The sequence below is a fragment of the Saimiri boliviensis genome, chromosome 1 (genome assembly GCF_048565385.1).
Source record: "Saimiri boliviensis isolate mSaiBol1 chromosome 1, mSaiBol1.pri, whole genome shotgun sequence".
NCBI lineage: Eukaryota > Metazoa > Chordata > Mammalia > Primates > Cebidae > Saimiri > Saimiri boliviensis.
This window is the reverse complement of record NC_133449.1, coordinates 290,792,184-290,815,944: the sequence shown is the minus strand read 5'-3', so window position 1 is coordinate 290,815,944 and position 23,761 is coordinate 290,792,184. Positions and strand designations below refer to the sequence as shown.

Here is a 23,761-nt window from a genome sequence, read left to right as displayed (position 1 = left end):
TTACAGGCGTGAGCCACCATGCATAGCCCTCTACTCCTACTTGTTAACTCAAATTTAAACTTCCATACTTGATGGCCTTGTCACAAGGAAACACTAACTTTTGGGAAACGTTAAAAAAATTCTCCCCTCCTAACCAAAAAAGAAAAGTTAGGCATCCTATACTTAGCAGCATTTGGAAATGAGGTCTCAAATAAAACTTTCTAGATGTGACTTTTTTCTCTTAAGGTATTTTTGAGTCACACTGGGGGTGAGGACTCCTTGGAAGTGTGCGATATGAACTCCTGCCTGCCTTGTGAGAGTGCACTGAATAAACGCCGAGCATCTAAGTGATCCACATTTGTCTCTGGAGCAACGTCTTCTTCCCTTTGGACACAATGCCATGAGGTTCTTAGGGGCTTAGGGACATGGATCAGACAGTTGAGTCTCCTATTCACTGTTCCTAGTATGCAAACGTTCTTGATTTCCTGAATTGCATGCTCTGTTCATCACTTTCCACACACACACACACATATATATATATATATATATATATATATATATGAAATGAATAAATATATATAATATAAATATATATATTTATATATATAAATATGTACATTATACACACACATTTATATATTTCCAAAATTACTTGTTAACATTTGCTGATGCTTTTTTTTTTGTTTTTTTTTTTTAAAATCTCACTGTCATTACTTTTTAGTCTATTGTAGAATAGTGAAGCTCAGGAAAATGAGCTTGTTTTCTTTTCTATAAGATGATTTAGGGTAAGACCCTGTGAGCATGGGTCTGTCCAGCCCCGAAAGTTCATGGATCTTTGGAGCTACTCAGGGGACACATGGCCTCTTTTCTGGCTTCTTCACTGGTTCTCGTTTCAGTTGTGTTTCAATGCCTGAGCCTGTGGGAAAGTGCCCTCCACATCTGTGACGCATCTCAGAGCCCCACACTGAGTGTTTAGCTCAGGGCCCAGGTGAAGCCAGCCTTACCTTTTTGTAGAGACTCCTCAGATCTCGGTACTGCCACATGCTGTTGAGGACCTGAGATGCGGCCTTGACCACTTTTGGAGAGTGTCTGATGAAGGAAAGACAGGAAAGGCGATACATGAGTGGGACAGCTGTGTCACAGTTCTGTAGTTCTTGTAATATTTCAAACGTCTTCATTATTATTCTATCTACGATAGTGATCTGTCATCAGTGCTCCTTGATGTTACTTCTCTAACTGTTTGGAAGCACCATGAACTGCTTCCGTGTAAGACAGCAACCGTAATCAATACATGTTGTGTGTTCTGACTGCTCCACTGACTGGTGATTCCTCCTCTCTCTCTCCTCAGGCCTCCCTCTTCTCTTCCGTGAGACAAAATAATGTTGAAATTAGGCCAACTAATAACCCTACAATGGCCCCCAAGTGTTCAAGTGAAAGAAGGGATTGCATGTCTCTTACTTTACATCAAAAGCTAGAAATGATTAAGCTTAGTGAGGAAGGCATGCCAGAAGCCAAGCAAGCCAAAAGCTCAGCCTGCTGTGCCAGTGAGTCAAGTTGTGAATGCAAAGGAAAAGTTCTTGAAGAAAATTAAAAGTGCTGCCCCAGTGAACACATGAATAATAAGAAAGCAAAACAGGCTTCTTGTTGATACAGAGAAAGTTTGAGTGGTTTGGATAAAAGATCAAACCAGCCACAACACTCCCTTCAGCTAAAACCTAATCCAGAGCAAGGCCCTAACTCTCTTAATTTTATGAAGGCTTGAAGAGGTAAAAACAACAACAACAACAACAACAAAAAACAAACAAACAAACAAAAAAAAACCACACACACAGGAGAAAAGTTTAAAGCTAGCAGAAGTTGGTTCACGACTTTTAAGGAAAGACAATATTTCTATAACATAAACTAAACAAGTTGTGTGATTTGCTTTATTGAGATATTCGCTTTGTTGCAGTAGTGTGGAAACAAACTGACAATATCTCTAAGGTATACCTGTAATTCCTTGGACTTAAAGACAGAGAATTTTAGATCTTTCCATGAATCCAGAGGAAGCTACGTTTCATTCTCATATAATCAATGCTGAACCAAGATTAAATGCGATATTTTGTTGTATTTTATCATTTAGCTAAATATTTGTTCATGACAATGGCCAAGCAACTCTAGAAAAATACACTTTAATATTCAGGTAGTGATAGTGTAGTTGAAACATAATTAGTATGCATAAATTCCTCTGATACAGTACAGTCTTCTGTTTCTATCTCTTGCGTAGTTATAAACCAGAAAGAGACTGTGAATGTGTAATGAACAGCCGGTTTTAACCTCTCGATTAAAATGCCAGTACATCACAGTGCTATACTAACATGTGAAGGTCAAAGAAACGTGGCTTTCTCTTTAGACTTTAATTTTGATGCATTCACTAGATGGGTACCATAGAAATTTCTACCTGAAAAACTCATTCTAAGTATTGACTGAAGGACTCAGACAATTGAGTGTTTCTAATGTGACAAGTGATTATAACCCAAGCAACAATACACAGTTCTTTACTGACAGTAACAGTTGAGTCTGTTAATAGCTTTTCCGTCTTATGACAAAATACAGTGACACATTCAACACAACTTCCTATATAACTGTTAAAATTGAGAAGAAAACAAACGTATTCTTGAGACAGATGAACATGATAGAATGTCCATAATGGATGTTTAAAATGATGTGAAAAGAATTAAGTTTCCAAGATTTCAAAAGGGCGAGTATAAGACTTCTGTAAGAGTTAATAACAACTACACAATTGGAGTCTGATCTTCATCAGAGCTGTCAAGTCAGGGGTGGTCAAGACGTCAGCTGGTACAGTTCATCGTGGCTGTCACCACAGCTGTGCCAGTGGCGGGGTCCCAGAACACCAGCTCCCTTGATTGTGTCTGCCAGACGCCATGAGTTGTGCACTTATGACAGACTGGGACTGGCAACTCTCCAGTCTGACTCATTAACATCACTGCATATTTAAGCTTGTATATATATACAGAAAGAAAATGTGTTAATATATAAAATGGAGACTCATAGCAAGGCACGTTTCTTCCATCTGTGTTTTCCCATACTATCACAAATAAAAATCAGGTTTAAACTGAACTTATTTCTGGGAATAAGTTTTTAAGGACAATTTAGGGTGGGCAGATTTGCAATCATTTTATAAATGAACTACTGTGTATTTGTTTTCCTGCTGTTCCCAATTATTAAATTAACCTTAATTCCAAAAATTTGATTTTCAATAAATTCTATTTCCTTAACATTTGTCTGGAAGTCCACGGGAATCTTCATGCCTACTATCATAATAGAATTGAGTCAGAAATGGTGAGTTTCATGCTCACCAGAAGATTTGGAGCAATTCTTCTGGATTCATTTCGTTTTAAGGAGCAGTGAAAAGCAATAATAAAATTGAAGTGTAGGTAGGAGATGAGGATAAATGTAGTTATAAAAACCTTGTTTTGATCCCCACATTAGTCAGTATATTAAAAAATGAGATACACTACATGAAACAGTGAATGAGACCAACTAATCGAGAGAATTGTAACCAGGAAGGTGCTTGATTCAATCCAATTTAACACTTCTTATTAAACTCATAAATCCAGGCTGCTGCCACTGGAAAAAGAGATAAAGGAACAACGAGATGAAATGAGTGCCTTTTCTATAGAAACATTTTCAGCCAAATTCAAGGGCATTTATGAGATCATCTGTAGTGAAAAAAATCTTCCCATTAACAATAATCAAGATTGGCCCTGGCTTATCAGGACCTTAGCAACATGGATATGTATTATTTCATAGATGGTTTCCTCAAGTGATTTTTAAATTAGTTTCACCAAATAATTTTCTTTGACCATAGGACTCAAAAAAACATTTTTTTCCCCTCTTTTAGGCCCATTTAGTAGTACTTATGGCTGTAGGGCTGCTCATATAGTGGGAGAGCATTAATACACGCCAAACCACTCCTCAAAGCTCTCTAACTGTATAATTCAGAGAAAATACTTTAATCTTTGACTCTCTCATGAATATAGACAAAAATATATCAGATTGTTTTGCGGACTGTCGTTTCATTGTGTGTGTGGGTGTGTATGCTCAAAAAAGCATTACCATATTAAACTCTTAATGCTCAAAACAGGTAAGCCCTTCAATTAGAGATTCCAAAGGGCTACTGAAGCTAAATAAAGAAGAAAACCACATTGTTTCCTGCCTACGTAGTATAGTACCATATTGTAAGTACAATAGCCTAAGACGTAATTCAAGCCAACAATCTATACTGCGCAATTATTACATGAATCCAGTGGGGCTTCTCTACTTGATATAAGGAAACATTCAAATCCAAATACAAAATAGTTGATTGAGCCTATCTGGAAGTCTCCAAGTGCTTAAAAAGAAATTCTGAATCTTCTATAATATGTTGGTAATATCCTGAATCAAGTGAAATAATGAGACAGAATTTCCAGAAAGTCTTAAAGTGCATCCCTCAAAGTTTTTAATAACAAAAGAAAAATTATTTAGCATTTAGATGTAAAAGGATGGGGGAGGGGTGGCTTGGCAGGGAATGAAAAGTCAAGAAATAGACTCTTGATAACAAAATGTTTACCCTTTTAATCTTATTTGATTACACGGAAGAACTTCCAAGAGGCAAAATTTAATTAAGGTTAGTGAAGGTTTCTGTAAAATTGACACCTTACTGATATAGTGATGTGCTGCCTTGTGAAGCTGTTTTCTGGCTGTATATAGAAAGCTATTGTTGGTTCTTAACAACTAGGGTGGGGGGGCATTCCTATTCAAGGAGGTGCAGTTGCTTTGACACCAAGTCTCATCTCTTTTTGTTCTACCTGCATGAAGGCCCTCCTTTCTTACCACTATCCCGTTTGCCTGGGAAATTTCTACTCATTCTTTAAGATTTGACCAGCTAGCATATTGTGATAGCCTCTCCGTTGGGTTTAGATCGGAAAGTATAGGCACAGTGACTTGATAAATTAAATATCTGCCCCACATCTCAGAGCTTGTAAGGAAGGGTACTAGATTAGAACTGAGTTCTCTGACTCCATCACACCTTGTCTCCTCCCTCATCCTTCCTGCGTGTGACTTGCTATGACTTGGTGGCTGCTGTGATGTTGGTAAAGTGGACCTGACCCGGTTGCAGAGCTAAAGAGGCAAAGAGCAGAAGGATGCAGAGAAATCATCAACACGTGGACTTCCTACCACAGAGGAACAGCAACGACAAAACACTTCCACGTGTCTGGGTTGAACTCATGTCTCTTCCAGGTGGAAGGAGCACCTGGGTGTGCTGGTTTGTCAAGTCCACTTTACCAACAGTAAGAGAGAAGACTGGGGATTGCTGGGTCAAATGGTAGAACACATGGACACAGGGAGGGGAATATCACACACCCGGGCATGTCAGGGGATGGGGGGCTTGGGGAGGGATAGAGGTGGGGGGGATTGGGGAGGGCTAACATTAGGAGAAATACCTAATGTAGATGATGGGGGGATGGTTGCAGCAAACCACCATGGCACGAGTATACCTATGTGACAAACCTACATGATCTGCAAATGTACCCCAGAACTTAAAGTATTACAAAATCTTCAAAATAAAAAAAAAGAGAGAGAGAAGACCGGAAACCATTTGCCATTTTCCTTCTCTTGATTCTCAGAGACAAATGCCTTTGGTGACAATCATATTTGAAAGGCACATTCAGAACCAATTTTACCAGGACAGAGATATGACGTCACCAGGTAACTTACTTATCTCCCTTGCTTTTGGAGATGCCGACCAACTTCTCGATGCCACCGGCATCCCGTAAGGCCTTGGCGTTCTCCATGTTCTTGGTAATCACTTCGTGCAGGGTGCAGCAGACGGCTGTCACTGTGTCATCCGACATGGCCTTGCTTGCTGTGCTGCTGCTGTTGTTCCCACCTGGAAGTCTGTGGACTAGGTCTCGCATGGCATATTTGCCTGGAAAAGAAAATAAAGAGAAGACTTGAAAGGAGGTCAAGGTGAAGGCAGAAGGTAGTGGCAGAGGTGGGTACGGAGGAGAAGAGAATACAAGAGGCCCTGTTTATGCAACAGTGTTTGCTTCCCATCATTGAACGTTCTCTGTTGGGTAACTTTGGACACAGCTATAGAGAAAAAGCAGTCATTCCTCATGGCAGTGCGTGCACTCTGCTGCTAGAGTGACCTGGGATCAAAGCACGTTATTTCATGGGCAAGTTATTTCATGCCTCTTAAGCCTCAGTGTTTTCAGGCTCTAAAGCAAGACAATAATGGTACCTACTATACAAGGTTGCTGTAAAGCATAAATGAGTGAATATATAGAAAGTATTTAACACATGGGGATGAACAAGGACACAGGACTCAATAGGTGTTAGGTGTGATTATGTTCTTGCTTGATGTTTATAGAAGTCAAGAAAAATGTATGGAAATTCTAACATAACCCTCAAAAATACCTTAATGAAAGCTATGTCAAGACCTGTATTTTTTAACAACAGTCAAAGCACTAATGTGTGGGGAACATAATCACATATATGAGTCCTGAGTTTTGATTCCTTTAAAGCAAAGAGAAACATGGAAAGCAGGAGAGAGGTGCTTGACACTCTGTAACTATGTGTCCTTTGAACTACAGTAACCTGATGCTGTTTGTCTCTCTGATAGTATTTTATTGTGTAGTTCTACCACATAACACTTACTAATTTGGTGTGTTTTTGTGCAAAAAATATAATAAAATCCAATTCTGCTTCCTTAATTCACTTTAGCATTGTTAATCTGACTATTCCCAATGATAAAGGTACTTATAATGACATTATTTATGGAGTACTTTTAGTTTACAAAGCACTTTAGGCATTACCAGTGACACTGCAAGACAATTAATTTATCCCACCTGCAGCTTCCATTTCTGCTCCTTTAATTTACTTCTGGAAGTAAGTAAATGAGTGCCTGCAGCAAAGCTGGCTGTTCTCATATTTTTCAGATGGAATTGGCAAGTGCCTCAAGTTAGATCCCCTGCTTGTCTCCCATCACCCAATGAGGCATATTTAGCTAGCTCCTAAAAGCCATATGAAATATTTCACCTCCTTCTAGATCTATAAATAATATCTTCTTCTGCTATTGAGTTCTCAGGTGCGTGGTGCCTGGCAGCAGGAAGGGAACCTTGTGGGAGCAGACGGTGATATCTTCATTCCAGGCAGTGATACATAAAACACAGGCCCTTATAATTTTGGTATCTGCTCTTATCCTATGTTTAGGTGGCTTATTTTAGCTTAGAGAGAAAATGCTGATGCTTAAATTACCGAAATAGAAAAGTGTGTTCATTCACTTGATAATAGCTGAGGAAGTGTCTGACAAAAATGGTTTGCCTGCAAACCCCCAAAATGGAGCATATTTATTTTCTAATGACAGCACCTAAAATAGTTTATCTATTTATCATTAAATCAGGATTAACTCTGGGTAAGAGTTTACTTTTGTAGAGCTCAGCATGCTGGAGATGCTATCAGTTCATTAACCCCCACAAATCATTAGCAGACAAAATTGAGCTCCATAGAGATGAGATGACCCATGTGTTCCTTTTTCCTTTTCCTTATGAGGAAAGCGATGAAGGAAGGGCAAAATAACCGAAAAAAATATTTCAGTCATTGAATATACAGGGGCATTTACACCCTTGACGGTATGTGGAGAATGGTTTGGTGACCTTTGACGCTGTCAAAGGGAAAATGCAAAATGAAGAGAGGGTGAGAATTTAGCTGTCGTATGTTTTAGTTTTCTTGGTATAATCATTTTGAAAATTACGCCATCTAAATATGAAGATGTAGTTTCATTCTCCATGGCTTCCCAATCCTTGAGGCAGGTGTCCCTGGCATGTTAGCTTATTTATAGATAATAAGTAGATGGCAGGTACCCAACCCCTGCAGAGCAGCCTCTTCCACTCACCCCGGTGTGCCATACAAGTACTATCATTTTCCATGTGCCTCATGATACGGAAAAGATCAGGAGTCACTGTCATATTTAACCTCTAACAACTTCACTGTTGAGGAAACTCATTGGAATTATTTTATTTCTAATATTTCCAATATAGTTCACTGACATTTTACTAGGCAAATGGAGATTTTTCGTTGTCTATCAGTCTATCTGGAGGGATATATTTTAGTCTATAGTTTTGACCATCCGAGTAAAGAAACAAATCTGGTAATATTATTCTGTGGAGAAAAAAACCTCTGGGCAAAGTTTGTTAATGATTTTAAAAGGTTACAATTCTTTTTTAGCCTTTAATTTTGTGTTGAACATGCGGTCTTTTTACAGAGAAATTTAAATCCTATCTTCACAGAAAATTTGGGTAGCAAGAAAAGATTTTTAGCTCTTTCTAATGTCAGAAATTTTGAAGCTGATTATGGAAATAACAAAATAAGGGATACAGAATAATTACAGATGCAAGTGACCTTGTCTTGTGTGTTTATAACAGTAGTTCATGGAAGAGACAAATTAGACAGGACTGGAGTTGTTATGGAAGGCTTGATTCAGGAGGTGGACATTTAGGATTTTTTGTATGTTAAAGGGGCAACAAGACCAACTTGATACTTTACAAAGAGAATTCTGCATTAAGAAGGAAGGTTTCATAATAATAAAACTGAAGGTGGAAGAAACATATAGCCTTTTTCTTGACAATAAAGTTCTCTTCCTCGAGACTTCTAGTGAAATTTTGAGCACTACGACTCAAGATAGTGTGTTACTATAACTGTTCCATATCCTGTATTTTCTTTTTAACCTAAGTTTCTAAACAGTTCAAAGAGCTGAAAAGCTATTCTTGCTACCCAGTAGGAGGAATCTTGACTCTTCTCCTCTACTGTTCAGTTAGACTCTTGGGGCTTTGAGGTCTGAGATTTCTTCAGAGGGTAAAAGAAGTTAATTCCCTTTTTCGTATCACAATGGCAACAGGAAACTGCAAAGTGGGTGGTTTAAACTTTTATTTTTGTAGCTTAACACCATCAAGGTGATCAAATTGTTTGCTTTTCTTCTTAGAGAGAGAAATGGATGGAGATGGGGTTGTTTTAGGACTGGGGAAGAAAGAATGTCCCTGTATATACAATGACTGAAGAGGTGGGGTTCTTTTAGGACTGGGGAAGAAAGAGGCTGGTTCACCAGGTGGAGGTTTTTGGAGGGTCTTCACAGTCCCAGGAACATAAAGGGTACTTGGAGCCCAGCAGGGGCCCTGTGATGCATTAGGATTCTCTGTGGGTGCAGAGGAGAATAAAACAGCATAGGCTTCACCCTGTGCTTGAACCTGGCATGGGAGAGAGGAGGTACCTGTCTTGGAATGATCTGCTTAGGCCCTCAAAAGGGGCAGACACCACTAGTAACCACTGAAGATAGATGACCACTCCACCTGACTGCATCACCTTCTTTTTTTTTTTTTTTTTAAGACAGAGTCTCACTCTGTTGCCCAGACTGGAGTGCTGTAGCATGATCTCAGCTCACTGCAATCTCCGCCTCCAGGATTTAAGTGATTCTCCTGCCTCAGCCTCCCTAGTAGGTAGGACTACAGGCATACACCACCACACCTGGCTAACTTTTGAATTTTAGTAGAGATGGGGTTTCATCATATTGGCCAGGCTGGTCCCAAACTCCTGCCACAAGTGATCTTCCTGCCTCGGCCTTCCAAAGTGCTGAGATTACAGGCGTAAGCCACCACGCATAGCTGACTCCACCTTCTTCTAGATTTAATTTGGTTAAAAAATAAGGAAAAGTTATAACACAGACTGAAAATAATAGAGCGAGTCATTCATTTGGCAGGAAGCTATAATGTTTCAGGAACAAACAAGGACCGGTGACTACAGAAAGGAGGTCATGGGAGGATCAAGGGCGGGACAGCAGCCATGATGGAAATTCTTAAGAAGCAACGGACAGGGCTTGGAGCCCAGGGAAATGTGGAGGTAATGGAGGAACATGATTCAGAGGTTTCACGCTGGAATAACACAGAGAGTAGTAAAAACCAAATGAATCTTAAAGCTTAATATTAATGAATAAGTTGAGCATTATTTTCCACACAAAGAAAAACATGCAAAATAAGTTATATTGCTTACATGGGAGAATCACATACCGAAATCCCATTAGAGAGACAAGTAGGTAATCAGGTTCAAAGAATACCTAGATTTATGAAGGCAAAATGGATATCCTGCCTTGCTTCTATTTGAATACTTGTGCTACCAACGATCCACCATCGTGGAATGACATCTGAAAAAGGGAAATCATGGCGCTCGCTTCGGCAGCACATATACTAAAATTGGAATGATACAGTGAAAGATTAGCATGACCCCTGTGCAAAGGTAAACCATACATTTGTGACATGTTCCATATTTTATTTTGTTTTTTAAAAAACAGCTTGTTGCCCAGATCAAAACAATACAAAACAAGACTCTACCACTGCCACTGCCACAAACAGTCACTCTTTCTTGCTAAAGTTCCCAACAGAAATGAATCCTTGGGCCATTTCTTTTAAGTTACTTAGTCTCTATAACATCTCTGACTTTTGCAATACTGAGAAGAGACAGCCATCGGTGATAATATAATAGTGTGGAAAAAAGACTATTTTCATCATTGATGGACTAACTGCAACCTTGTAGCTCTGCTATCCTTTCCACTGTGTGCGTGTGTGTGTTTCCTTCAAATACCTGTATTTCGTATTTGGTGAACCAGTTTTCTAAGTACATATTTTCCTGAAAAACTGCAAGTAAAAAATATTTTCTCTTTGCAATGCTTCATTCTGAAAGTCTTCTGTTAAGCACTGTTGGGTACACCAAGGTAGCCCCATGGACCCACTCAGGAGACCTAACAAACCATGTTGCCCAAGAAAGGCACTCCTTGCAGAACGCTTGTGCAGAAAGGAGCTGGTGGCGATTTCATGGTGAGGTAAGAGCCTTGCTCTCGTTGACTGCTGCTGTGTCGTGTTTGTGACTTCCTATTTCTATTTCTGAACTAAGCCTGTTTTGGTTATTGATGTGCATACTACCACTTGGTTTTCCCATTGGTGGCAGGAAGGTTGAGTGGTGGTCTCATGGTCTAAACACCTGCATTCTCTAAGGCAGCAGACAACTTGAGTCCCTTCCTACACTGATTATAGATTTCTTCTGATCACTGATACAGTCCTGTGTGTAGGTGGTCTTTGTTGTGCACCATTATAAACTCAAATGTCTTAAACTGATTAGGGAAAAAATATTTTTTCCAGAAGGTCAGCTGGACTAGAGAGCAACTCTAGATGAGAAACACCACAACTCCTTTGTCTTCGAGGTCTCAGTAGTTCTATGACCCTCCTGCTTCCTGAGCTGCTAAAACTGATCTATGAGTTTTTGCTGTGGTGCTCTGAGTTTATTTTTTTCTAGAAAACTTTTTTATTGCAGCAAAATACATTAAAAATTAGCATTTTAAGTATATAGTTTGTTGATATTATGTAGAATCATATCATTCTACAATCATACATCTCCAGAACTCTTTTCACCTTGCAAAATTGAAACTTTAAAAACATTTAAACAACTCCCCAACCCCTCCCTTCACTCCCCAGAAACCCCCATTCTACTTTCTGTCTCTATGAGTTTGACAACCCTAGGTACCTCATGTAAATGGCATAAAAAAAAGATTTGTTTTTGTGACTGAATTACTTCACCTAGCATAATGCCCTCAATGTTCATCCATGTCATAGTGTATGTCAGAATGTACATTCCATTTTTCCCAGACAGTCTCACTCTGTGATCCAGGGTGGAGTGCAGTGGTGCAATTTCAGCTGACTGTAATCTCGGCCTCCTGGATTCAAGCAATTTTCGTGCCTCAGCCTCCTGAGTAGCTGAGATTACAGGTATGTGCTACCACACCCAGCCATTTTTTTTTTTGTATTTTTAGTAGAGACAAGGTTTCACTATGTTCACCAGGCTTGTCTTGAACTGGCCTCAAGTGACCTGCCCACCTCAGCCTCCCGAAGTGCTGGCATTACAGGTGTGAGCCACTGCACTTGGCCAGAACTTTTTTCAAGACTGAATAATTTTCCATTGTGTGTATATACCATATTTTGCTATTCTTCTGTTGATGAAATATTGGGTTGATACTTCATTTTCACTGTTGTGAATAATGGTGTGAACAGGGATGTATAAATATCCTTTTACTTTCAATCTATTTCTGTCTTTGAATATGAAGTAAGTTTTTCGTAGGCAACATATAATTGGATAATTTTTTTTAATGCCCTCTGCCTTTAATTGGAGAGTTTATCCATGTATATTTAAAGCAACTACTAATAAAGAGGATCTTGTTTCTAGCATTTTACTTTGTTTTCCATATGCCTTAAAGCTTATTTTTGCCCCTAATTTCCTGCATTACTATCTCCTTTGTGTTGATTTTTTTTGTAGTCAAATGTTTTAATTTTGTTCTCATTTTCTTATGTGTATATAGTTTAATGGTTTTTTTTATAGTTACCACAGGGATTACATTTAACATTATATCATTATAATTTTGAATTTATACCAGGTTAACTTCAATAACATACAAACACTTTGTTCATTTACAGTTTCATCCCACACTTTTCAGTTATTGATGTCACAAAATTACATCTTTGAACCTTGTGTGTACAAAAATATAAATAATTGGTTTATAAAAAATGAATTAGTCTCTTAAATTATGTAAACAACAAAATGTGGAATTATAAGACAAAGTTACAATAATGTTAGCTTGTAGGTTAGTAATTGTTTTTTCTTAAATGTACTGAATCATGTAGAAAACAAAGTAGCATTATAAACCATTGTTAAAACAATATGAGCTTTATAATTGCCTGTGTATTTATCTTTACTAAGATATTTATTTCTTCTTATCCCTTTGAATTACTGCTTAGTGTTCTTTCATTTCAACATGGAGGACTCCCTTTAGGATTTCTTACAGAGCAGGTCTAGCAGTAATGAACTCTCTTAGTTTCTGTTTATCTGGAAATGTCTTAATTTTTCCCTCACTTTTGCTGGACAAGATGACTGGCTGACGGTTTTTTTTTTCTTTCAGCACCATAACTATATCAACCTACTGCCTTCTGGCCTTCAAAATTTTGATTAAAAAATCAGCTGATAATCCTACTTTGAATTGCTTGTGTGTCATGAATAATCTCTAGATTTGCAAGATTATTTATCTTTGGCTTTCAGCAATTTGATTGTAATGTGTTTCAGACTGGGTATCTTTGAGCTTATCCTATTTGAATCTCACTGAATTCTTGAGTATTTATATTTATGCCTTTCATTAAATTTGGTAAGTTTTTAGCCATTATTTCCTCTAATAATCTCTGTGCCCCTTTCTCACATTTTTTTCTCCCGAGTCTTTCATAATGTGTATGTTTATCCTCTTGATGATGTCCACAGAACCCTTAAGCTCTGCTCCTATTCTTCGATCTTTTCTTTCTGTTCTCCAAAGTCAATAATTTCAATTGTTGTATCTTCAAGTTTGCTGATTCTTTCTTCTGCCTGCTCAAATCTGCTTTTGCATTTCTTTAGTGAATTTTTCATTTCAATTACTGTACTTTTCAGCTCTAAATTTTTTAAGTTTTCTATGCCTTTATTGTCTCCATTTTGTTCATGCATCATGTTCTTGTCTTTTTCCATATCTTCCTTTAATTCTTTTAACATCTTTAAAACAGTTGCTTTGAAGTCTTTGTCTAGTAGGTCTGCCTTTGTGCCACTTTCCAGCTACGGTTTATGTTTTTGGGTCTCTCTCTGCTTTGAACTGGTCATACTTCCCTGTTTCATTGTATGCCTTGTGGTTTTTGTTGTTGAAACTGAAAATTTGAATGTAATAATGGGTTATCTGGAAACCAGACTCTTCTTCTTTTTCAGGGTTTGTTATTTTTTTGCTTTTGTTTTGTTTTGACTGTTTTAGGCTATCTCTGTGCTAAGAATTAGCCTTAAGATCTTCACTGATGTTTTCTGAGGATAATTGTTTTCTTGGGCATGCGCAATGGCTCTCTTTTCTCTTTTATATGCAGTTGCTTTTGAATATGCTAGTCTTTAATGACTGGCTCTCAAAGAGGGAAAAGAAAAAAATAAAATGGATGAGGACGGTGAGGGTGTCAGCTCTTTAAATTCTCTGAAAATAACTTCAGCCAAAGATAGAGGGGCTTGCAATCATGGTATGTGTGTGTGCAACAATGGCTGCTTGCCTCTGTGTTTGTATCTCTGTAGTCAGAAGCAGCAATCAGCAGAAAGAACAGATCCCCAATATTTAGAGGACAGGGTCTTTTGTGCCAACCCTAGCTTCTGACAGCTCTAAGTAAGCTGCTCTAGGAACATATGCACAGCTACATGCCACAGGGCCGAGGGGTGGGGGATGGGTAGCTACTGCTGAGCTAAGCTGAGATTAAACAAATAAACTGTACTTTACCATCCAAGCCTTCTGAAATTTTAAGCCTTCAATAGATTCCAGAGTTTCAAAATAGTTACATCAGTGTGATGGTTAATATTAGGTGTCAGTTTGATTGGATTGAAGGATGCCTAGGCAGCTGCTAAAGTACTGTTTCTGGGTGTGTCTGTGAGGGTGTTGGTAGAGGAGATTAATGTTTAAACCAGTGGACTGGGAGAGGCAGACCCACCCTCAATGTGGGTGGACACCATCCAACTGGCTGCCAGCATGGCTAGAGCAAAAGCAGGTGGAAAAACGTATGATAAGATTCCGTGCTGAGTCTTCTGGCTTTCATCTTTCTCCCATGCTGGATGCTTCCTGCCCTTGAACATCAGATGCCAGGTTCTTTGGCTTCTAGAGTCTTGGACTTACATCAGTGGTTTGTCAGGGGCTCTTGGGCCTTCAGCCACAGACTGTAGGCTACAATGTTGTTTTCCCTACTTTTGAGGGTTTTGGAGTAAGACTGAACCACTATTGGCTTATGTCTTCATCAGCTTGCAGATTGCCTATCATCAGGCTTCACCTTGTGATCCCATGAGCCAATTCTCCTTAATAAACTCCTTTCACATATACATATATCCTATTTGTTCTGTCCCTCTAGAGAACCTTGACTGACAGATTCTGTCAATGTGATTGTGTCTAGGTGGAGAGGCAGATTCCTGGTGCTTCCTACTTCTCTAGAATCCTCTCCCCTCCCTGAATTTACTTTTCATCAAGGGTTGATGATATAAAGGTGAGGAGCTGATTTCTGTGTGATTGGATCTCTGTAGGTTAGTGTGAAAAGAGTTTTTTTTCCCTTTTAAATATAAAGGGTTGTTTGATGTTTACAATGCTGGAATGTTTTGTCTCTCCTTTCTCTTTTGGGAAATAGCTGGAGCTTAATTTATAGAAATATGTCATTTGTACACTATAAATATGTCTAATTTAAACACAGTCTATCATCAAAGGGGAAAATATATGCAAAACATCTATATTTTAAAACTGGTTAATGCGGTGTACAGACCAAATTGGTGAAGCATTCAAAACGGTATTGCTTAGTTATTGAAAATTTTTGCATCCTTGTCAACATGGGAAAGGTCTCTTCTGGATTGTCTGGAGGTTTCTGACCTCTGGAAACATCTGGAAGGTTCTGAATGTATACCTTTTTTCCCCCTAAAACAAAATACATGGAATACTACTTAGCAAACAAAAGGAACACTATATGCTACAACCTGAAAACATCTGAATGGTATTATGCTAAGTGAAAAAAGCCAATCTCAAAAGGCTCTATATTGTAAGATACCCCTTATATGACATTCTTGAAATAACAAAAGTATACAGATAGAGAACAAATTAATGGTTGCCAGGAGTTTGGGATAGTTGGGGAGAGTGTGACTATGACAGGATGGTAAAACAAATATTGGTGGGTTGAGGGAATCATTCTGTACCTTGAGAGCCTTGATGGTTATACAAATCCAGACATGTGATGATACTGTACCTACATGCTGTAATGTTACTTTCCTGATTTAAATATTGTGTTATAGTTATATAAGATATAGCCATTGCTGGGAACTAGGTGAGGGATACACAGGATCTCTCCTTGCTGTCTTTGCAATCTCCTATGAATCTATAATATTTTTAAGTTAAAAATTAGAAAAGTCACACAGAAGTGTAGAAATATGCCAATAAACATGCGTTGACAAAAAGGTGCCAATAAATCTTAAAATGTATGTCCTGGTTCAACCCACAATGGACTTGACAAGCATTACAAAAAAATATCACATATTACATAAGAAGAAATCCAGTTACAAACTCCAGAATCTTCCAGCTTACCCAAGAGTTTGATGGGGATTCTTCTGTTGTGTGTGTATAACACTTTCTGTGTCTGGAAACTGGTGTAACTTTTCAATTCTCTGGATATGACTGACAAATGGAGCTCCTGATTTATGGAAACAAGTAAGTCCTTACGGAAACAAGTAAGTCCTCATATATGTAATTACACAAGAAAACTAAAAAATTGCCAATGAAAATACTCTCAAAGTGCTTTAATTTGCTGGTCCTTTAAGAAAAAAAATCTTTCACAAAAGCTTATTTCAAAGAAAAACACAAAGAAATTTCACAATGAATTAAATTAACAGCCTTGGTAGCTAGGATAAAACATTTGAAGCAAAGGAATAAAAGTTGACACCAGGTTAGCAAAGGCAAGGGAAAAAAATAGCACTAAGACACTTCAGGACCTTTAAGGACATTTGAAGAGGTTTCAATATTTGGTATCTAAGGCAAAAAGAGTTGACTCGGTATTTTTAGCTAAAGCAAATCCTTGCAAAATTAGACTGGTTTGATAATATTAGGGGGCAAAACAGAGCTGTGTCTTTACCCAGATTTTATCATGTCATAAATCTTTTGTTAGTGTGATCTGTTTTATAAAAGATTAGGTTTATTTCCTCAATTTTTAATAATATGAATTTTTAAGATTTCCAGTTCTAGGTTCATTAGACAGATAAGCTAACATTATTATTTAAAAACGTAAACAGGTTAACAAGTGTTCGGCTAGACTGAATTTTAATAACTGCTGTTTCATGAAGGAGTTGCTCTTCTTCACCTTAGAGAATTCTACAGAAATCTGTTACTGAGTTACTCCATTAAACTCCTCTGAGTAAAATTTTTAATGTCCTCATTTTGGAAAAACATTGTCCATGAAACTCAGGCACACACACATATGCACTTCAAATATCTGCAAATGTACAAATGTTTTGGACTTGTTCATGTTGCTACTTCATGAAATACAAAAACAATATATCAGAGTGTTGGAGGAATTGTGAGTCTGTGAGTCACAGGCAGCTTTCTGGAATCTCAGCTGATCTCAAGTACACACAGGCAACTGTCTCCTGTCTCCTAGCCTTCTCTATGTCTGTGAGGCAATAACTCAGTTACATTGTTTCAAAGCTATAACTAATATGAGCAGTTGATGCTGTATGTTAGTTTTCTAATGCTGCTGTAATAAATCACCACGTTTAGTGCTTTAAACCTAGATACATTTATTATGTTACAGGTCTGCAGGTTAGAAGTACAACCCTGGTATTACTAGGCTACAATTAGGGTGTGGTCAGGGCAGCATTCTGGAAGCTCTAGGAGAGAATAATTTTCTTGCCTTTTTCCAGATCCGAGAGTCCACCTGCCTTCCTTGGCACCCAGCCTTCTGTTTCTACCTTTAAAACTAGCAACAACATGGGCTGAGTCTTTCTTATGTCACATCACTCTGACCCTCTCATTTGCTCCCAACAGCTACCTTGCCCACTCTTAAGGACCTTTGTTATTACATTGGGTCCACTGGGATAATCCAAGGTCTTCTTCCTATCTCAAGGTTAGCTGATTATCAACCTTAATTCCTCTCGGCCATGTAAGGCGGCATAGTCACAGGTCTGGGGGAATAGGCTGTGGACATCTTTGGGAGGACCGTTATTCTGCCTACTACACTATACTAGGTACAATCATTGTAAAATAATATGAATGTGTCTATAAGATCATGGAATGCATTTTTGTTTATTAAGGAAGAAGGCATGTCTAAGGTAAAAACGTCTGGCTGTGTGTTAATACATAAAATAAAGACAGACGTATTCGAGCATGTGCAATAAGTTATGTCAAGTTTGAGAAGGAGTGAACCTTATTTGCTTTGGTTTATAATGCCTGGAAATAATGAATTGGAAAAAAAACAATGAAAGTGTGACAGTTTTTATAAAGCTTGCGTAATTTTGATGAGTTTACTTACAAGACAGAGAAAAGGTTTGTGAAGTCTCTATTAGAAATGTTGCATGACTAGGGTACAAATATGCAGTTAGAATTGGGTTTTCCCTCTGTGTATATTGAGTATATACTCTGTTTTCTATAAGAAATTGTGAAGAATAGTCTATGCTCAAAGAGCAAAAGCGTCTTTTATCACAAAAATCCTCCTACTTGATATCCTGTTAATTTTTTTTGTGCTATTGTGAATCTCTTGAATCACTTCTAGCAAAATTTCTTCACTTGTGAAAATGCTAGTTTAATATTTTAAATTAATATTTAGTAAAAGATCCCTGCTTATGAAAATGCTAGAGTTCCTAATAACTTCTTTAACTGCTTTATTGTAAATAATATCACTCTGAGACAAGCTGCAGTTATGTCTTGTCTTTAGCCACTCCAGATTTACCCTCATATCTTGCATCCTCAGATAACTATTTTTGAAATTGCCTTCCACAAATCTGTACCCCATAGTCAAACCATTGCAACTTTTGTCTGTTTGTTCGTTTGTTTTTTGAGATGGAGTCTCACTCTGTAACCCAGGTTGGAGTCCAATGGAGTGATCTCAGCTCACTGCAAGCTCCGCCTCCTGGGTTCAAGCAGTTCTGCCTCATCCTCCCAAGTAGCTGGGATTACAGGTGTCCACCACCACGCCTGGCTAGTTTCCTGTATTTTTAGTAGAGACAGGGTTACACCATGTTTGCCAGGCTGGTCTTGAACTGCTGACCTCAGGTGATCCACCCACCTCGGCCTCCCAAAGTACTGGAATTACGGGTATGAGCTGCTGTGCCTCAAACTAATACAACTTTTCGAAGTATCTTTTTTATATTTAAACCATCTTTGGGGCTTCTCAGAAAGCTTCTGGTGACACCAAAGATTTTTCTTCCTCACCTTATGAGAAAAGGGATGCTTTCTATGTTCGGCATTCTGCAGATTTTTATTTGGTTTAATACTATGGTGAGAACTGTCCTGTTAATCAAGAATCCAATACAAAAAGACCTGCCAAATGAAAAAGTGAAAAGCTCAACCACCACTTAATTATGACGAGTAAAATGTGATCATTGTGATTATGCTTTGGCAGTGATGCCCTTTTCATTGTGGAGAGAGGCACACTCTCTTTCATGTTAGAGAATGGCACAATAATGGTGAATAATTTTTTAAAAGAAAGATCAATTTCCACATTTAAAAGAGCCTTTTTAGTTGGTGGTCATCTTAACACACACTGGATGGAATGAATTAAAAGACAGTGGAGATTGGTCTGTGGCCTCACTGCACCACTCTCACGGCAGTCACTAATTCTTCATGAAACTAAACTGGCTTCCATTTTTATATCAGTGGTTACAATGAGTAAATAACCAGACCCATTTAGCCTTAGCACCAATAGGTGGTTTCTGATTTTTTGTCACACTACCCTAAAGACCCCTGCCAAGGCCATGGATCAGTAATGATATCTGCTGGAAGGAACATCACAATTGCTTGATTAAAGGACTCTAACAAGTACATTTGACACTTGATAGAATAGAAAATTGAATCTTGGTTACATGCATCCCTCTATCAGCTGATACCACCATCACAAATGAAGACTACGGAGGGACTGAGTCAGGAGTTCCAGAACTTGTTTATGGAGGAAGCAGACAACTTTGAGAAACTGGAGTGCTTAGTAATCAACAAAACAAGGATTAACTACCTAGGCAAAATGACACAAATTTCACTGTGGTTACTGTTCTGATTTGGATCAGGCATGTTATAGAAGTCTTCTTTCTATTTCTTCTGTCTCCAGTGCTTGATCTAATAGGTTATGTTTATAAAGACTAGAATAAAACATTCCTTAAATGGAATCTTCTAATTAATTCTTCTAAATTTATTTTAAAAATCCTTAAAAAATTTTAAAACAGATGATGATAATAAATTATCACGAAAAGCTAATATTTGTAATAGACCTGCAGATACTATGACATATGTTGATTGTTCTGAGACTACACAACAACTAAAAGCAATAATTACCTTATTATCTAACTACTATCATTAGTAATATGGGTGTTTTTCTTTAGCCATAGGCTATCATATTTACCTAGAATCTGCCTTCCTTCTTACCAGAATGTAGCAGAGTAAATCAAATCTGTGATAATCACCATGTCAGAGGTGTTACATTTAAAGGTAAATATGATTTAATTAAACATGACAAGCTCGTTTAAAATGAGTGCGCTTCATATGTGGGGTTAATACCTACGACATCCTCTCAGGACACTGGCTTTGTTCACGTTGCGTGGGGTCCCCAAGCCCTGGGCCACAGACCAATATTGGTCCATGGCCTGTTAGGAACCAGGCCACACGGCAGGAGGTGAGCAGCTGGCGAGCGAGCATACAGCCTGAGCTTCACCTCCTGCCAGATCAGTGGTGGCAGCAGATTCTCGTAGGAGTGTGAACCCTATTGTGAACAGAGGGATCTAGGTTGCGCTCTCCTTATGACCATCGAACTAATGCCCAATGATCTGAGGTGGAACACTTTCATCCTAAAACCATCTTCCCCACTGACCTCAGTCCATGGAAAAATTGTCTTCCATTAAACTGGTCCCTGGCACCAAAAAGGTTGGGGATGGTTGGCTTAGGGAATCCCAACTCTGCAGGTAGCATGGTCAGGAGCACTGAAAACTTGAAGCGCAGAGAGATGGAATACTTTTTGAGACATAGGTAACGGACGTGAAACCTGGAAGAGGTGAACTTTGAATCTGAAAGTTCTGGATTACTGATTCAGTCATCCGGAATCAAATATTTCTGCCACAAATATAAAAGTGACCACAAAGCAAAAGTTAACTCTCAAGACTTGATATCATACAGCTCTCATTTTTATAACCATGCAAAGAGGTGTTTGTGAATGAATCAACACTGCCTGCAATATCTGTGTCTATACAACTGGTCTAATAAGACGACGTATCAAATTAATGATCACAAATAAGAAAACTGCTAAGCAAACACCTGTGGATAAATTTGTATTTTAGGGGCAGCACATCAGCATTAGGAAGAACTGTGAAGGCATACCAGGACCCAGCTCCGCCCCTGTCATGGCAGCAGGCACATCATGCGCTTTACCCAGTCCCCATGCAGGGAAATAGAACAAAGCCAAGCTCAGGGAAACAAACCCAAAGCAAACAAGCAAGCAAACAAACAAAACACACAATCGCCCTTCTGCTGCAGTCCCAAATAATGAATCTTTGACCCATTTCCCAGCAGTCATAGACTCCCCAGACAGCATCAACTCCGACACTGGCAATACCAATATGTGACAAGGTGATTACCTTGCGAGAAAACTGCTGTTTGCCCAGCATGACCTGACTTAATGTAACCTTATAAACCAGGGTAATTTTGTACTTCTTAAGTTTCAAATGGAGAGGGCTGGTCTTAATTCTGGCTCCCCTGCAACAATCCATAAGAAAGCCCCTTTCTCATCTGGATGCTTTTTCTTTCTGTCTTCCTTTCACACAGTGCAAAATGGTTGTGGTAACACCAACCTTCTGGATCGATCATACCAGTCCCTTTTTCCCAGAAAAGGACCCGTTCATCTCCACATCTGCCCCCTTGCTCCTGCCAGATCAAAGACATATTTCATGAGATGGCGTGATTTAAAAAAAAAAAAAGAATCTTCTTTTATAATCTGCGTGTTATAATTGATTAGAGAATTATTCAAATAGAAAAAGACAGAGAGAAGGAATATTAAGAAGGGACCAGCTGGAGCCAAGGGATCAAATAGTTTCTATGGGCAAGGATAAGACAAATTCTAGAAGGTATACTAAAGTTCCTTATGCTTTTTTCTAACAACCAGTATTAAAAAAAAAAAAAAAAAACAAGTACAGGCTGGGCACAGTAGCTCACACCTGTAATCTCAGCACTTTTGGAGGCCAAGGCTGGTGGATTACATGAGGTCAGGAGTTTGAAACCAGCTTGGCCAATATGGCGAAACCCCGTCTACTAAAAATGCAAAAATTAGCCAGGCATGGTGGCGCTTGCCTGTAATCCCAGCTACTTGGGAGGCTGAGGCAGGAGAATAACTTAGATCTGGAAGGCAGAAGTTGCAATGAGCCAAGATCACACCACTGCACTCCAGCCTGGGCAACAGAGCAAACTCTTTCTCAAAAAAACAAACAAAAAAAACAAGTACAGACGTGTAACACATATAAGATTCTATTTCACATGCCCAAATTGGCAAGCAGTTGGTCTGAGAAAACGATTCAAAGAGTAACTCAATCCTCTGAAAAGAAGTAACATTGAATGAGGCAGAATCTTATAAGTTTATGGCATATGGTATGCAGTTCTTTCTAGAGTTATTACACTCAAATAAACAACCTATTCCATCTGTTTGGAAGACAAAAGGAATTGTATGTTTCAGTACCTTGTCTCATCCAGGGGAATTCACTGAATTAGATTCTGAGAAATTCTCACACTGTTGAAGTGTGAAGAACTAAGAAAATGAGTAGAACTATGGGCAGGAAGGTGGCTGAGATATGCATATTTAACTAGTATAAGAAAGATTCTAAAAATAAAAATGGCAGTTAATTAACTTCAGATTTGCCGAAACTCCTTTTTGAACTAGAAATAAATTGATTTTTGAGAAATACTGAAAATGAGGCAAGCAACTAATATGATCCATTTTAACAGGACTTAAATAATTTGATTAACTATTAAGCATGGTAGCCATAAAAATAATTATCTCAAGTCATTGACTAATTTTAGCAGAAAGGAAGTAAAGATGAAAATTTAAACTTACTGATTCTAGCTTCAGGGGAGAAACCTAGGAAGGGTGTTTTATTTTAGGTCAAGAACAAAGACCCAGAACTCTCCTAAGATGGAAATTTCAGAAGACAATTGTCTTTCTGAGACAGATGAGATCAGTGCTTCTTTAAAGAAAGGTTTGTTTTCATGAATAGAATCTGAAATTAGTTCTCCAACCTGAGTGACGCTAGAATAGCAGTAATTCGTTGATTACTGCAATAGCTTAATGATGAATTATAAAATCACATTCCCTCATTCTTGCTTTACCAAATTGACTTACACCTCTGCTAAAATAAAAATCAGATCCAATTAAGGATATGGAGAGACGGAATCATCTATTGTTTTTTCTCATAGGCTATTACTCATAGATTACATTACGTAGTGTTCTAACTTTTTCAAGAACATGCACATTCATTATTTTCATTTGTATCTTGCATTACCCTAGGGATATAAAAATGGCAGGTATAATTTCCAATTTATCTAGAAGACAAATAGAAGTTAAAGGATATGGGAAAGGTCGCAGAGCTGTCTTCTAAGCTTTGGTGGCTACAAGTCTCTTGGGCAGAAGCTCTACTCTCCAGCCCAACCCTCCCGACTCCTTCCTCTGAGCTCTTTTCACAGGGATAGACTGCCTTTACCACCTGTGTGACACCTTCCCAATCATCCATTTATTCAGCCAGTCATTCCAAAAACATTCACTGGAGTTGCATCTGGTTTGCTGATGTATATAATTTATCCTTCTAACATATTAACTGAGTGTAGGATGATAGCTAACAAACCTATGTCTACTGATAAAAGTCAACTGAGGATAGGATGATAGCTAATAAAGCTGTCTATTGA

General features: G+C 38.3%; 1 protein-coding gene and 1 non-coding gene across 13 annotated transcripts in view; one reads left to right on the top strand and one right to left on the bottom strand.

Annotated features, from left to right (window-relative positions):
* CTNND2 (catenin delta 2) overlaps positions 1-23,761 on the bottom strand; it is a 937,699-nt gene that overhangs the window by 49,946 nt on the left and 863,992 nt on the right. For all 12 annotated transcript variants that reach the window (XM_039468167.2, XM_039468169.2, XM_039468187.2 and 9 more), the window contains 2 exons: positions 5,740-5,950; positions 984-1,068 (listed from right to left, as the gene is read on the bottom strand). In XM_039468167.2, coding sequence (XP_039324101.1) covers positions 984-1,068; positions 5,740-5,950 — 296 coding nt within the window. The remainder of the gene's footprint in view (positions 1-983; positions 1,069-5,739; positions 5,951-23,761) is intronic.
* LOC120365676 (U6 spliceosomal RNA) lies at positions 10,236-10,343 on the top strand. Its single transcript, XR_005580561.2, has one exon. It is a non-coding gene; the product is annotated as a U6 spliceosomal RNA (small nuclear RNA).